Below are 16147 nucleotides of genomic sequence, written 5' to 3'. Positions count from 1 at the left end.
TGTACTTGACTTGTTAACCGAGACAGGACTACTGGACTGTAAGCCAGCAGATACTCCTATGGTTCAAAATCATGGTCTGCGGATAGTTGAAGGAGCTGAAGCCACTCACCGCACGAGATATCAACGTTTAGTTGGGAAATTGATATACCTATCCCACACTAGACCCGACATAGCTTATGCAGTTGGAGTAGTTAGTCAGTTTATGCATGCACCTCAAGTAGCTCACTGGGAAGCAGCACTGAGGATTGTCCGATATCTGAAAGGGACAGCGAACCATGGGATTCTATTCGAGAATCATGGACATTTAGAGATTCATGGGTTCACGGATGCTGATTGGGCAGAGAACCCAAATGATAGAAAATCAACTGCTGGATATTTTACCTTTGTGGGAGGAAATCTTGTCACGTGGAGAAGCAAAAAACAGAAAGTGGTAGCCTTGTCAAGTGCAGAAGCTGAATTTCGAGGGATTAAGAGTGGGTTGACTGAGATTCTGTGGCTGAGGAAATTGATGACCGAGTTGAACTTAAACTCACAGAAGTCGTGTAAGTTGTTCTGTGATAATAAAGCGGCAATCAGTATATCTGAAAATCCAGTTCAGCATGATCGGACAAAACATGTCGAGGTGCATCGACATTTCATCAAGGACAATATAGAGGCCAAGACAGTAGAACTTCCTTTTGTGAGATCTGAAGATCAGTTGGCGGATATACTCACGAAAGCTGTCGATGCAAGAAGCTTCCATGAGGTATTGGGCAAGTTAAGTATGGGTGATCCCATTACTTAACTTGAGGGGGAGTGTTAGAAAGAAAAATATGTAAGTAAGGAAAATAGGTAAGCAAGGAAAAGAAATTAATTAGGGAATGAGTATTAGGGCAAATCTTGCCATTTTTATGTAACCCTTGGCATATTTAAAAGAGACGTACCTATTGTAATTGTATGAACAAGTTGAATGAATAATACTCATATCTTTCAACAGAAGGTAGTTGATCGGATTTGTGTTCGAGTTGAGAATTTCATTTAACAGGTTGAATTCAAGTGACTTTGTTGAGTTGTATCGTTATGAGATTAATTTAATAACTATGTAACCCGATCAGTATTAGTAGGTCGGGTTCATGTTCGAGTTGAGAATTTGGCACCGGTGTTACCCATCAATTCTCACTATAGTCAATTATTGTGTTCATATATATAAAAAAAACTCTATTTATTTAACCAGAAACTGGAATTGACTAACCTTTGACTCTTTTGTCAACATTCCTTCTGTAAATTTCAAGTATTACTGTATGAGTACTAAAAGATTACGTCACTTTTGTCATAAGTGAGGTGAAACTACAATAATTTTTTTGAAGGAAACACAAAAGTAGTTGCAAGATTCATTTCTTTTCACTTCCCCACTGCAAATTTAGTCAGAGAAGCAGGCAATCTATGCGTTAGATCTGCAATACAGAAAAAGTGAAAGGAATGAATTAAGGAAAAAGAGAAAAAAAGAAATAAATTAGGAGTCCAAGTCAATTTTCACAGATAAATGTCAATTTCCATAAATACAAATCCAGATTTTTAACATAGATTTGGATGATAAAAATAGTTACCAGAAAAAACCAGATTGACAAAATAGTGTATTTTCACATCCATCAACTCACCTAGTATAACGACATGTAGAAAATGACATTGATGATTCATGTCTATATATGTTGCCTGCCTCTTCTTCTTCTTCTTCTTCTTCTTCAAATCGAGCTGATGACAGGCTTATGGCTTGTGCTTGCTGCTGCAATATCAGCTGCAGTTGCCTTCCCATCTCAAGAGGTTCTCTTTGTTAATGAAACAAATGAATCTCACTCTTATTTAGAATCTCTGTATGGGATTGCTTCTGCTGCTGCCCCTCCCAATGCTCTCTTGGTGCCTCTTACTCTCATCAATGGAGCTGCTGCTAAAGGAGCTGGTTGGATTTCTTGCTCTTCAAAATGCTTTCTAATGAAAATTGATAATGTGAATTGATTTTATGTTCAATTTGGAATGAAAACTGGAGGCTTGTAAATCTATAACCTTTCTTGAACCACATTGCAGTGTGTCTAGATGGAACTTTGCCCGGTTATCACTTTCATCGTGGATCCGGGAGCGGGGCGAATAGTTGGATTGTTGACTTAGAGGTTTGTGATTGTAACAATGCTCATGTTTTTTAATATGTATGGTGCTGTTTGTTCATTTTTGGTCATCTTGCTGTGATGAGGGGCAATCTCTGTCTGATTCATATGTTATATGCTTAGTTAAGCACTTGTCCTTGATCTACTTGTAGAGGAAAAGCTGTTGTTCTTATAAATGACTTAGTTCTTGAAAGAGCGAAGCATGAGCAAGATTTAGGTGATGAAGTTCGATTGAATACGTATATATGGCTCATCATCTAGACAAACTAGTCATTAGTGTTTTTGTGTTTTTGGTGCAGGGCGGGGGGTGGTGCAACAGCATTAAGACGTGTGTTTATCGCAAGAAGACACGCCGAGGGTCATCAAATTACTTTGAAAGGCAAATTGCATTTACTGGGATACTTAGTGATAAGGCTTCGGAAAATCCAGGTACAAATATGGTTAAGCTGATTTCTTGATCACGGCAACTCTTCTTGTTTGATGACTTTTGTTATGTCAGATTTTTATAACTGGAATCGAGTGAAGGTTCGATACTGTGATGGAGCCTCCTTTTCAGGGGAGGGCGAAAACAAGGTATGATGTGTTGTGTTAGTGTACCTATTTACTCTAAATCATGACTAGACAGGTCTTCCTTGATTTAGGCCGCAGGGTTGCAGTTTAGAGGGCAACGCATCTATGAAGCTGCGATGGACGAACTGATGTCCAAAGGAATGCACAATGCCAACCAAGTAATCATGATTTGTCGATGGTATTCTGTTGCTTTGTAATGTCGTTGTATTGATAATTGAATGAGTTGTGGTTCAGGTACTTCTGGTAGGATGCTCTGCTGGTGGTCTGGCTGTTATTTTGCACTGCGACAGATTTAGAGGTTTATTCCCATCAAGTACCAGAGTGAAGTGCCTGAGCGACGGTGGACTCTTTATGGATGCGTAACGTCCTAATCCTTATACCTGTAACACTTGTATAGTAGGGTAGTGATAAATGCAAACTCTATATATCTGGAAACAACATCAACCGTTGACCCTTTTTTGATTACATGTCTGTAGATGTATGGTATGTCTAAGTCTAGTTTTGCAAAATGTGCAGTCCAGATGTCTCTGGTGGCCATATTATGCGGAATTTCTTCACTGGTGTTGTTAGCCTACAGGGTGCTGAGAGGAACCTACCAGGAACTTGCACCAACCACGGCGATGATCCAACTTCAGTAAGTCTCGTTGGCGGTGGTTCAAGATTTGGGGTAGTACTAATGTATATATGTGTCTGTTTTGTATCAGTGTTTCTTTCCTGAGAATGTAATAGGCAACATAAGAACCCCTCTCTTCATCCTAAATGCTGCCTATGATGCATGGCAGGTAAGCAGCAATATAGTGAACTTTCTCAACACATCTTCAACTATATAACAACATCCCCTTTTTGTTTTAGGTTCAACAAAGCTTGGCTCCGCCTTCAGCTGATCCTCGTGCCAACTGGCGTCTCTGTAGAAAGAATATTGTGCAATGTTCACCTTCCCAGATCCAATTCTTGCAAGGTCATCATTCTACTTTACGTATCGTTAATTAAATCTTTAGACCTCGTCGTGACAAGACGCCACACACACACCAGGTTTTAGGACTCACATACTGAACCAGATAAAAGGCTTTGCATCATCAAGGCAGACTGGGATATTCTTGAATTCTTGTTTCGCTCACTGTCAATCCGAGAGGCAGGATACGTGGTTTGCTAATAATTCTCCCAAAATCGGAAACAAGGTATGCACCAACACCATTCCATGTTCCTGAATTTCAATTTGTTTCTTCGAAGAAGTTATATGTCTCGTTGCTGTGATTTGCAGGCTATTGCAAAGTCTGTCGGAGATTGGTACTTTGATCGAGCAAATGTGAAGTCGATCGACTGCCCCTATCCCTGTGATACAACTTGTCATAACCTCCAATTCCATTGAACAATCAATAATGTGCTTCTCCTCTTACATTTTTTGTTACATATAGTGATCTCAAGTCCCATTTATATTCAGAAAATACTCATTATAGGCAATAAGACTATGTCTGAGTTTGTTGAAAAGAAAAAAGAGAGGGTTTACCTATTATACTGATATCTCAAGTCTTGTAACTTTGGAAAAGGATATGAGGATATTGGTCTCAAATTTTTATTTTATACTATTATTTTGTTTATAATTTTGCTGTTGAGTTTGACTAAATTGTGACTGTTTGTCGAACTAACACGACTAACTGCTTCTTAACACAATTTCTTAATTATTTACTTTTGAGTTAATAATTATTTAAATTATGAAATTTAATAAAATTACTTAGTTTTGTAAAAAAATTATGATAAAATATTAAATTATTACAATGTAACCTAGGGGGTGTGATTAATTGCTAACTTTCTCAAGTTGCTAATTATGTGTTGACATTTGTAATACAGTGCGTTGATAAGTTAGCAGTATATCGTAACCTAGATAGTGCTATTATTACTACTTAAAACCTTACTCCTATTATAACTATAATATTAAAAAATCATTTCCCTTGTCTATAATAGTGTGTGATATTTTATGCATTCTGCTTTAATTATTAGTACTCCTGAAAAATGGCAATTGGAAGTTACAGGGGAGCATTGACCAAATTTTAAAATTACCTGTTCCTTTTACTTAAAAAACAAATTAATTATACTTAAAAACAAAATTATTGTCTAATCTGAGTCAGAAAAAACAATCACAATTATCATAATTAACACCGACACCTTAATTACGATCATTGTCTTATTCATATGTTGTTATGTAGAAGGCTGTGTCTTATGTCTTCGGCTGCTATATTCTTTTCGATATGTTTCTCCCAACTTATTTATTATCAAGAAATGGGTTATTGGGCCAATCAATTTTATTTTAGTATGTGGCCCAATAACTCAACAACTATCTTCCCTAGTTTTTTAATCCTACTCCCTCCGTCCCACTCTACGCGGAGCATTTCCTTTTTGGCACAAAATTTTATGTAATGTTAGTTTGTGAGTTAAGTGGAGAGAATAAAGTAAGAGAGAAGGACAAGGTAGAAAGAGTGAATTTTCCATTTTCAGAAATGTCATTTAGAGAGGCACGTCGCTTAGAATGGAACGGAGGGAGTATTTTTACTCTCAGATTCTGCTCAATTATTTTTTTAAAAAAATTGGTCGTGTATTGTTCTGCGCGGTGGCCTTGTGGGGGTCGGAGCCGAGCCACGGTCAGTCATCGGTAGCTCCACAACCCAATTCCAGCAGCACTTATGGACTGATGGCGCTAGATATATAGAAATATAGAATATGTACTAATCGTATATTATAGTTGTGTAACTTGTGTTAATTTTACAATTAATCTATTATATATTTAAATGAACATATATTATAACCACAATCAGTATATATTGGAAATTCAATCATCATATATTAGAAATACAATCAATAAATATTTAAAATCCAGATATAATATACTCCTCTGTTCCAACAAAATACTCTAAATTTTCAATTGAAATGATGGAGAGTGGGAGACCTAGTTCTCTAATAACCTGGTCTTATATAATTGTGGCTGAAATGGAACTAGATGACGTGACAATTAAAGACGGAATTATGGCTGAAATAGACTAGTTTTATGCATGTCTATGTTAATTAAACCATTGATCTTGTAATCCAACTAATTTAAATAAATGTATTTGAAACTATAAAATCATTAACACACGATCGTTTGGTAGCTATGTTATAGCAAGATAATAACACTTATCCGAGTTAAACTGTATGTTTGGTAGCTATGTTATATTTTCAAGTGGCACGTGTCTTATATCTGACCCACATAAAGCCCACTCAAAAGCCTATGCTTCATCCAGCTAATTAACTACCACATTTGCTAAGTTACATATCTTATCTTGAATTTTGTACCTAGATAATAACAGAAAATATATTATTACCCTATTTTTCTAATTACAACTTCTCTGTTTCTTATTCTCAAACTTTTTATTAAATCATGTTATATTTTTTGTTTTAGTGAATTTATTATTTTCAAGTATTTTACATTATACTTTTTTCATACAACTTGATGAAACCTGTTATTAGAAGAAATCCTTTTTTCTTATTAAAAAATAAACAATGTTAGTTTAATCCTCAAATTGAAGTGATAGTATAAAAATCCACACTTAATTTCATAAATATTAGTAATATAACAATTTATAATCAAATTAAAGTTATAAGAATTTAATACTCCCTCCGTCCCATAAAAATATGGGCAGATAAGATGGCAGGGATATTAAGACAAAATTGGTAAAGTAAGAGAGAGAATGTGAATTATACGGTAACAGTAAGAGAAATGAGGAGGATGATAGTTAAAGTAGTGTTACAAGATAGTGAAACCTATATTATTAAATTGATATGATTTTTCAAAAATGGAATGCACATATTTTTATGAGATGGACGAAAATGGAAAATGTACATATTTTTTTTGGACGGGAGTAAAATTTATGCAGAAACTAACCTAAATATATTTGTTGATGTACAAATTGCAATACACAATCTATGTTGGTCAGTCAAATCGAAAAATGTTTGACTAAGTACACTCAGCACACTCTGCACGTAACTTCATCAATTTTAAATGTATTCGCAAATTATATAGTGTAAGAAAAAAGGCATAGTAAAAGTGAAGAGTAGAGAAAATGGAAAGTAGAAAAGCAGAGTGGTTCAAACCCTTCCCCCGCCGTATCCCTAACCGGGTATTCGCAACGCTCTATTCCGCCGCCATCTTGGCCCTATTCTACCGGCATGCAACCGCAACCACCCACCACGGCTTCTTCATATCCACGTGGATGGTTGCTGCCGACATCACCTTGGCTTTCACGTGGCTAAATTCACAGGCTTTCCGCATCAACCCCGTTGCCTCTCGGCCTCACCCCTTCCCCGAAGGCCTAATCCCGCCCGCGCTCGACATCTTCATATGCACTGCCGACGCCTCCAAGGAGCCTCCTCTCCGGGTCGCCGCCACCGCCCTGTCGGCCCTGGCCTACGATTATCCGCCGGAGAAGCTCTCGGTGTATGTCTCCGACGACGGAGCTTCGGAGCTGACTTTGTTTGCTTTGATGGAAGCTGCCCGGTTCGGGAAGGTGTGGCTGCCGTTTTGCAAGGAGAATCGGATCAAGCTGCGCTGCCCACAAGCCTTTTTCGGGTCGGCTAGTGTTACCTTTGACTCTCAGACTTTGAAGATTAAGGTAATTGGTCTACATTTTTTTTTTTATTATTATAAAGAATATTATCATTGAGTTTAGGTCCACATCTTTCAAGCAATTTGATGCACTTACGTCTCTTGTGGAAAATTATTTCTTAATTTGTTACGTGATAAACCCCAATTGGTGAAATGTCAAGATTATTTGTCTTTCATATTGGAACTTGTCATTGTCGCATAGATGACTAATTTTCACTTGCTTGGAAGATAAAACTTTTTTGTCTTACTAGGTGAAATGGTGACTAATAAGATTTAATGTCTTTTATAATGGAACTTGTCATTATCGCATTGATGAATTTTTTTTACTTGATTGGAAAATAACGTTTTTTTGTCATACTATTTGAAATTTGGTGTTGACTACATAGTTTGTATATTGTGGCAGTTCCACTATCCATCACGGTAGAAATACAAATGTAATATTATTTGCCAGATATCCAATAAACTGGAATATATGATCAATGATTAATACTACTTCCTCTGTCCCGCTTAAGATGACCCGGCATGGATTTTAAAAAATGTCCTCCAATATGTGTCCCACTTTGATCCGACACGGATTTTAAGAAATGTAATAAAAAGTGAGTTGGAACGATTGATAGAATGTGAGTCCTACTTTTATGTATTAGTTTTATAGAGTAATAAATTGTGAGTGAGAAAGAGTTAGTGAAATAAGTCTACTACAAAAAATGATAAAAATGAAGTGCAACAATTAATATAATGGACCAATATGAAAAATTGAGACATTATTGGGACACATAATGGGACGAAGGGAGTAATAAAAAAAGCCTTATTTGTTCATACTAATATCATTTTTGCATATTACTCCCCCCGTCCGCCATTAAGAGCCCCATTTATGGGCAACATGAGTTTTAAGAAATGTTAAGAAAAGTGAGTGGAAAAAAGTTAGTGGAATAGTGGTCTCACTTGAATATATTAATTTTAAATGAAATGTGAATGAAATGAGTTAGTGGAATGTGAGACCCTATTACTATTTATGGTAAAAGTGAACCGAGACTCCTATTTGCGGACGAACTAAAATGGAAAAACGGGACTCCTATTCGCGGGCAGAGGGAGTATTCAATTTATATATTTAATTAAATTTGGACAAAACTACAACAAGATCAAATTTTGTGTTACCTGCATGTGCTTTTTTAATAGTGATACAAAAGGGATACATTTATATCTGAGAAATTATATATAATAACCACTATAATTATCCAAATAAGTCGAAATCTATTATTTGATTCACCACAATATTTTAATGCAGGAGCTATACGAAGATATGAAAAGAAGAGTAGAAGATATAGTTGAGAAAGGATATGTTGGAGATGAATACAAAACCAAAGTTTTTAGCGGATGGGGAAAAGATTTCACTTCCCTCGATCATCCTTCTGTTGTTGAGGTAACCCTATACCAACATTATAATCTTAATCATGTTGAACTAAACTCTTAGGAATCCAACTACGTCGTTTAATACATTGTGAACAACATATATATGCAACAGGTTCTTCTACAAAGTGATGAAGACATAGATGTTGCAAGCTGTTCCATGCCTAATCTCGTCTACGTATCCCGGCAGAAGAGACGAACATCAACCCATCATTTCAAAGCCGGAGCTCTCAATGCTCTAGTAAGAGATACTACTCCCTCCGTCCACGATTAATGGAGCCCATTTGACTTAGCTCAGGTTTTAAGAAATATAGTTCAAAGCGGGTTGAAAAAGTTAGTGGAATGTGGGTCCTATTTTTATACTTCGTATATTAGTTTTATAATGAAATGTGAGTGTGAAAAGCTAGTGCAATGTGGGGACCATTAACAAAAGTAGTAAAAATAAGAATGTTAATTAATTGTGGACGGATGAAAAAGGAAATTGGTGTTAGTTAATCATCGACGGAGGGAGTAAAATTCATGTTAATAATATAGAAGTACTTTTATATAATATGATATGTTTTGTGTTTGTGTTTGAAGCTACGGGTATCAGCAACATTGACAAATGCTCCAATAATCTTGACCTTGGACTGCGACATGATATCCAACGATCCATCCACACCCCAAAACATTTTGTGCTACTTCTTGGACAAATCAGTTAGTCCTAACTTAGGATATGTTCAGTTTCCTGTCCGATTTCATGGGATCAACAAAAGAGATACTTATGGTTCTGAGATGAAGCGCGCTTTTCACATCAACCCTGAGGGAATGAATGGGCTTGCGGGCCCCGACTACTTTGGCACTGGCACATTCTTCAACCGGAGAGCCTTCTATGGTGGCCCATCTTCCATGTTCGGGCCGAGAGAACCCGATCATCTTGTCAAGAGCCACATCAATGATCAAGCTGTTTTAGAGCTAGCTCGTGATGTTACTACATGTGACTATGAGAAGGACACCAACTGGGGCTCCAAGGTTAGATCTAGTGTACTTCATTTAATCCAAAAACATATATTAATTAATTAATTAATTAATTTGTAGATAGGGTTTCGATATGGGTCATTGGTGGAGGACTACTACACTGGCTATATGCTACATTGTGAGGGATGGAAGTCTGTATTTTGCAACCCGACAAGGCCGGCATTTCTGGCTGAGATGCCGATTGCCTTGCACGACGTCGTAGCTCAAACTAAACGATGGAATGTTGGCCTTCTTGAAGTGGCTCTTTCGAAGCATAGCCCCTTGACTTTCGGAAGAAAATACATGGGCTCATTCATGGCTCATTGTTACTCTTACTATGCTTTTGGACCCTTTTGGTCAATTCCCATCATGTTCTATGCCTTCATTCCTCAAATAACCATGCTCAACAACATCTCCATCTTCCCCAAGGTACGTAATGCTCTAATTAATATACTAGGAGGTGTTTGCATTGTTGGACTAATGCATTGGTTGTGTTTAGGCCTCAAATCCATGGTTTTTCTTGAATATGTTCCTATTTCTTGGTGCTTATGGACAAGACTTGATAGAGTTCATTTCGGTTCGAAAATGGTGGAATGATCAAAGAATGTGGCTGGTAAGGGGACTTTCTTCCGACCTTTTTGGAACATTAGAATATATAAGCAATCAGTTAGGCATTGGTGGAAGATCATTCAACGTGACAAACAAAGTAGATGATGAGGAGATGAGGAAACGGTACAATGAGGGGATGTTCGAATTTGGGGTTTCGTCTCCCATGTTTGTGCCGTTATCAACGGCTGCTATCATAAATCTAGTGGCGTTTTTGGGGGGAGTCTTACAGTTTCTCAAAGGTAGAGGTTTGGAGGAGATGTTGGGTCAAATGGTAGTGACGAGTATGGGCGTTGCGAATAGCTTGCCAATTTATGAAGCCATGGTGTTGAGAAGTGATGGTGGAAGAATGCCTACCAAGATTACCATCATTTCACTTGTTCTTGCATCATTTCTGTTTCTTGTCATTTATTCCATTGTCAACATCTGAAATGTCTCTCTCTTTAGTTTGTAGTCTGTAATAGTAATACTAGATACATTAGAAGGAATAATGTTGGAAGATTAAGATGGATAAGTTGAAGCTTTTGTTTGCATGATGATACCTACTAAGGATCAAATGATGTGTGTGGATTCTAAGCCCATCTTTGGAATGATGGAATGGAAAAATAAAATAATATGATATCTCCATTTCATAGCTTCGTTTCATACTACCTATGTCCCTCTATAGTAGGGGTGTTTCTTTTGAACATGAGATTTAATAAAAATTGTGTTAAATGGGTTAAGTAAATGGATAATAAAGTAGAAAGGAAAAATGTAGAGAGATGGAGAGAGAATAAAGTAAGAGAAGAAATGTTGTTGTTTTTTGCCAAAAAAAGAAATGACTCAGCTATAGTTGGACAACCCAAAAGGAATAGGACTCAGCTACAGAAGAACAGAGAGAGTATGTTATTGCTCTTAGATGATTCTCACTTTTATTGTATTTGAACAATCTATGATAGCACAAAAGTAAAACTGATGAAAATTGACTGGGATTGAAATGCGAGAGCGAAGTGTAATTCTTATTCACTGATTTTGGAGAGCAGAAGTGAAAAGTTACAACAACTCTAAACAAACTTGTATTTGAGCCTAATACAAAGCTAACGTGTATTTGCATCCAATAGCTCAGATTAAAAGCCCTAAAACTTAAAACTGATCCGACGGTTGCTGAAAGAGCTGATTGAGAGATCAACTGCTTCTACTAATCATGCAGCTGAGCCATCAATTCCTTACAAACTCCACCTTGATGGATTAGCTGCTAACTGAGCTTCTCTTGCAAAGATTCACAAGTTTCATACACACATCGAGCTTCCCTTTCAATATCGGTTTAGTTAGCATATCAGCTAGGTTCTCAGCTGTGTCAACCTTGAATACTCTAACTGAACCTTTCTCTAACTCCTCCCGGATGAAATGTAAATGCACGTCTATGTGCTTGCTCCTCTCGTGGTACACTTGGTGCTTTGCTAAGCTCAATGCACTGTTGTTATCACAACCAATGCTGACTCTTTCCTGCTTTATACCAAAATCCTCCAATATTCCCTTAAGCCATTTACCCTCTTTGACAACATAAGTCATAGCCATAAACTCTGCTTCCGTAGTCGACAAAGAAACCACCCCTTGAAGGCTACTCTTCCAACTGATAATGGACCTATATAAACTGAATAAGAAACCAGATTGTGATCTTCTAGTATCTATGTTCCCAGGAAAATCAAAGTCACACCATCATGTTAAAGCTTCTCCCTTAAACTCATCATCTCCTTTAAACAAGATCCCAACATCAGAAGCTCCCTTCAAATATCTCATTAACCATTTTAGTGCAGACCAGTGTTCCTTCCCATGGTTAGACATGTACCTGCTGGTTACTGAGATGGCTTGTGCAGTGTCTAGGCGGGTGACAATCATAGCATACATAATGCTTCCAATGATATTAGCATAAGGTATATGCTTCATTTCTTCCTCTTCAACCTTCCACTTAGGCTTTTGATCAGCTGACAGTTTGTATTATTGGCTCATGGGAACCAAGACCTCTTTAACATTACTCATCTGAAATCTCTTGAGCAATCTCAACACATAATCTGTCTGTGTCAACCATATTTCCTTCTTCTTTCTGTTTTTGATAATGGTCATTCCCAGTATGCACTTTGCAGGCCATAAGTCTTTCATCTCAAAAGCTCTTTTGAGGTCAAGCTTTACCTTCTGAATCTCCTTCTAACATGCTCCAGCCAAGTGCATGTCATCAATATACAATAACAGGTAAGCTACAACAGCTCCACCTACAATTTTAATGTAAACGCATTCATCATATGCTGACCTCAAAAAATCGCTTTTGATCATATGGTCATCAAATTTCCTATGCCATTGTCTGCTATATATGTTATTTTTTAATAAGCATACCTTGCCCTCATCTCATGCCTTCACAAAGCCCTTTGGTTGTGCCATATAGATAGTTTCCCTCAAATCCCCATGCAAGAAGGCTGTCTTGATATCAAATTGTTCAAGCTCCCAATCTCTCCTTGCAACTATTGCCAATAGTATTCTGATAGAAGTATGTTTTACAACCGGGGAAAAAACTTCATCATAGTCAATGCCATGCTCCTGTGTAAATCCTCTAGCCATGAGCCTGACTTTGAATCTGACATTTTCACTATCAGCACCCTCTAGCTTATTCTTGAAAATCCACTTACAGCTCGCCACTCTTCTTCCATCTGGCCTCTCTACCAGCACCCAAGTTCCATTTTTGAGTAATGAGTCAATTTCTTGGCCTTCATCCACTTTTCCGATTCCTTACAATCCATGGTTTCTTCATAAGTGCTAGGCTCTGAGCATTCTACTTCCCCAGCAACTAAAAGTGCAAAAAATAGAAACTCAGCATCAGAATACTTAGCTGGTGGTTTTATAACTCTCCTTACACGATCTCTTGCCAATTTATAGCTTCCTGGTTCAATTTGTGTCTGTTGATCTGACTGAGGGGCATCAGTATCAACATCAGTAGTAGCTCCACCTCAAACTTAAAAGCTTCCAGTTCATCAGTCACAACATCTGGCAGATCATCTTCCCAGAAAGTTACATCCCTGCTTATAATGACCTTTGCATTTCCAGGTTCCATACACCACAACCTATATCCTTTGACTCCATGTTGATATCCAATCATGACACACTTCAGAGCCCTTGCTTCTAATTTGCCCTGCTTTACATGTGCAAACACTTTACAGCCAAAAGTTCTAAGAATATCATAATTGATGTGTCTTCCATACCACCTATAATCTGGTGTATCACCCCTAATGCTGGAAGAAGGATATTTGTTGATCAATTTCACTGTTGTGGATGCTGCCTCAGCCCAAAGACGCTTCTCCATTCCAACAGCCAAGAGCATGCACCTCACCCTTTTAAGAATAGTGCGGTTTACTCTTTCTGCCACCCCATTTTGCTGGGGATTCATCGGGACCGTTCTATGTCTGTAAATCCCTTTTGATCAACAAAAATTATCAAACTCCCTTGACAAAACTCCAAGCCATTGTCAGTCCGCAAGCATTTCAAACTCATTCCCTTTTCTGCCTCAACTTCCACAAACCAATCCTTGAATTTGTTAAATGCTTCAGACTTTTGTTTCAAGATGTAGATCCAAATTTTTCTAGAGAAATCATCTATTATACTAATATAGTATCTACCACCTCCAATTGAGTTTTCTTGAGCCGACCCCCATAGATCACTATGAGCATAGTCTAGAGGCATAGTTGAAGAGTGTGTACCTCTGGGATCTGGTAACTTTTTGGCCTTCCCCAATATACATTCCTCACATTGGATTGCACCATCTTCATCAGGGCATTGCAGAACTCCTTTCTTGATGAGTTCTTTCACACTTCCAGCAGCCGGATGGCCAAGTCTAACATGTCATAGATTCACAGAACCAGCCATAGTGTGTAGCTCCCCAGAACTCCTCTGAACGGTAACTGTCATATAATATAGACTCCCCTTCCTTTCTGCTACCATCAACACCTTTTCAGCCCTGCTCACAATTATCTTTCCACATTCTGACACAAATTTGCATCCCTTTTTCTCAAGAGAGCCTAAAGAAATCAAGTTCCTCTTCACTTCAGGGATATACCTAACACCATTCAAGATAACCGTGCATCCACCTTCAACTTTCAATCGCACAGTGCCTATTCCCTTTACATAACATATCTGATTATTACCTTGAATGACAGATTCATATGTTTCTTTAATATCATCAAACCAACTCAAATTTGGGCTCACGTGAAATCTACAACCAGAGTCCATTATCCAAGACCCCTCCCTCCTTTGTTCCCATGACACGCAATGCCTCAGGAGCCCAATCTTCTTCAACCTCCTCAGCTGAATTCACAACCTTGCCACCTCCACTTTCCTGCTTTCTCTTCCAAGCATAACAATCTCTCTTCAAGTGGCTCAGTTTCTTGCACCAGTGGCAAGAGCGTCTCTCATTTTGATCGTTTGAGCTGGCTTTAAGATTATCATTTGGCTTCTTGAATTGTTTCTTTCCTTTCAATTTTTTCACATTCAAACTCTCAAACGCCGCGTCTCCTAACCTTGATTCCCCCTTCTATAATTCCTTTGACCTCAAGGCCGATTGCATCCCCAATAGGGTTAAGGTCTTTTCACGACCATACAAGATCGCATCACGGAGTTGATCATACGATGAAGGAAGCGCATTCAGTAGGAGAATAGCCTTATCCTCATCTCTTGTCGATACATCGATATTTTCAAGATCATCGACAGTCTTATTGAAATCTTCCAATTATTCCAAGATCCCCTTTCCTTCCATGAACTTGTCGGAGTATAGCCTCTGCTTCATCAATAGTCGATTTGTAAGAGACTTTGTGAGATAGAGATCCTCCAATTTCACCACGATTTCCACAGCAGTTTTCTCCTTCGCAACCTCTCGAAGCACCTTATCACCAAGGCAGAGGACTACTGCGCTATGAGCTTATGCCTCAATCTCCGCACGTTTCTATATGCCCTTTTCATCGAAATCTTCTTTCCCTTTGTATTCTTTCCCCTCAATCGTCAAAGCGGAAGCCAGACCTTTTTGTATCAGCATAGCACGCATCTTCATCCTCCATAATGCGAAATCATTCTTGCCAGTGAATTTCTCGGCCTCAAATCTTGAAGTCATCGTCTTCGCAGATTCGATTCCCCCAAATAGGAACCAGACCTTTCCTCTAGCTTGATTCCTTTCCGTGGGAGTTCCCGTAGACGGCGCCAATTGAACAATCAATGATAGCACAAAAGTAAAACCGACGAGAATTGACTGGGATTGAAATGCGAGAGCGAAGTGTAATTCTTACTAACTGATTTTGGAGAGCAGAAGTGAAAAGTTACAACAACTCTAAACAAACTTGTATTTAAGCCTAATACAAAGCTAACGTGTATTTCTATCCAACAGCTTAGATTAAAAGCCCTAAAACTTAAACTAATCCGACGATTGCTGAAAGAGCTGATTGATAGATCAGCTGCTTCTTCTAATCATGTAGCTGAGCCATCAATTCCTAACAGTATTTTTTCATTTGATATATTTTTTCTCGAAAATAATTAATCCCATGTTCATAGGAATTGTCATTTCTTTCATCTACCATGTTATTAATCATCCACGCTATTATTTTAGTAATTGCACGAATATCCTACTCTTGTACGACTCTGCTCTATAAGAGTAGCCGTAATTCGATGGTGAATGCAAGTGGTAGGGTGCTGTTCGAGTAGTCATCTACGTTACAGTTGAGATTTTTCTAGTGGTATCCTCCTTATCCATTGTATGCCGAAGGATATTGCTCTCCCGATGGATGAT

General features: G+C 38.0%; 2 protein-coding genes across 2 annotated transcripts; both read left to right on the top strand.

The window, feature by feature from the left end:
• The first annotated feature begins 1673 nt into the window (after window positions 1–1673).
• Window positions 1674–4309, top strand: LOC121769406 (pectin acetylesterase 10-like). Its single transcript, XM_042166205.1, has 11 exons — window positions 1674–1936; window positions 2062–2144; window positions 2438–2567; window positions 2638–2711; window positions 2780–2866; window positions 2943–3067; window positions 3225–3342; window positions 3413–3490; window positions 3561–3666; window positions 3741–3886; window positions 3970–4309. The coding sequence occupies exons 1-11, from the start codon at window positions 1735–1737 to the stop codon at window positions 4075–4077; spliced, it is 1257 nt and encodes a 418-aa protein (XP_042022139.1). The 5' UTR covers window positions 1674–1734; the 3' UTR covers window positions 4078–4309.
• Window positions 4310–6681: 2372 nt separating this feature from the next.
• LOC121768926 (cellulose synthase-like protein G3) lies at window positions 6682–10891 on the top strand. Its single transcript, XM_042165533.1, has 6 exons — window positions 6682–7348; window positions 8627–8761; window positions 8864–8989; window positions 9328–9759; window positions 9826–10173; window positions 10244–10891. Exons 1-6 carry the CDS (start codon window positions 6800–6802, stop codon window positions 10778–10780), a joined length of 2127 nt encoding a protein of 708 aa, XP_042021467.1. The 5' UTR covers window positions 6682–6799; the 3' UTR covers window positions 10781–10891.
• Window positions 10892–16147: the final 5256 nt, after the last annotated feature.

The sequence above is a fragment of the Salvia splendens genome, chromosome 15 (assembly GCF_004379255.2).
Source record: "Salvia splendens isolate huo1 chromosome 15, SspV2, whole genome shotgun sequence".
Classification (NCBI taxonomy): domain Eukaryota; kingdom Viridiplantae; phylum Streptophyta; class Magnoliopsida; order Lamiales; family Lamiaceae; genus Salvia; species Salvia splendens.
This window is presented reverse-complemented; position numbering and strand designations above follow the sequence as displayed.

What these genes read in the sequence shown, in the direction of transcription:
- LOC121769406 (XM_042166205.1), top strand. Translation starts at nt 1,735, where the DNA reads ATGACAGGCTTATGGCTTGTGCTTGCTGCTGCAATATCAGCTGCAGTT. An exon ending in CAGGGGAGGGCGAAAACAAG is followed by an intron (nt 2,712 to 2,779) that starts GTATGATGTGTT and finishes TCCTTGATTTAG; the next exon opens with GCCGCAGGGTTGCAGTTTAG. An exon ending in CTGCCTATGATGCATGGCAG is followed by an intron (nt 3,491 to 3,560) that starts GTAAGCAGCAAT and finishes TTTTTGTTTTAG; the next exon opens with GTTCAACAAAGCTTGGCTCC.
- LOC121768926 (XM_042165533.1), top strand. Translation starts at nt 6,800, where the DNA reads ATGGAAAGTAGAAAAGCAGAGTGGTTCAAACCCTTCCCCCGCCGTATC. An exon ending in ATCATCCTTCTGTTGTTGAG is followed by an intron (nt 8,762 to 8,863) that starts GTAACCCTATAC and finishes TATATGCAACAG; the next exon opens with GTTCTTCTACAAAGTGATGA. An exon ending in ACACCAACTGGGGCTCCAAG is followed by an intron (nt 9,760 to 9,825) that starts GTTAGATCTAGT and finishes ATTAATTTGTAG; the next exon opens with ATAGGGTTTCGATATGGGTC.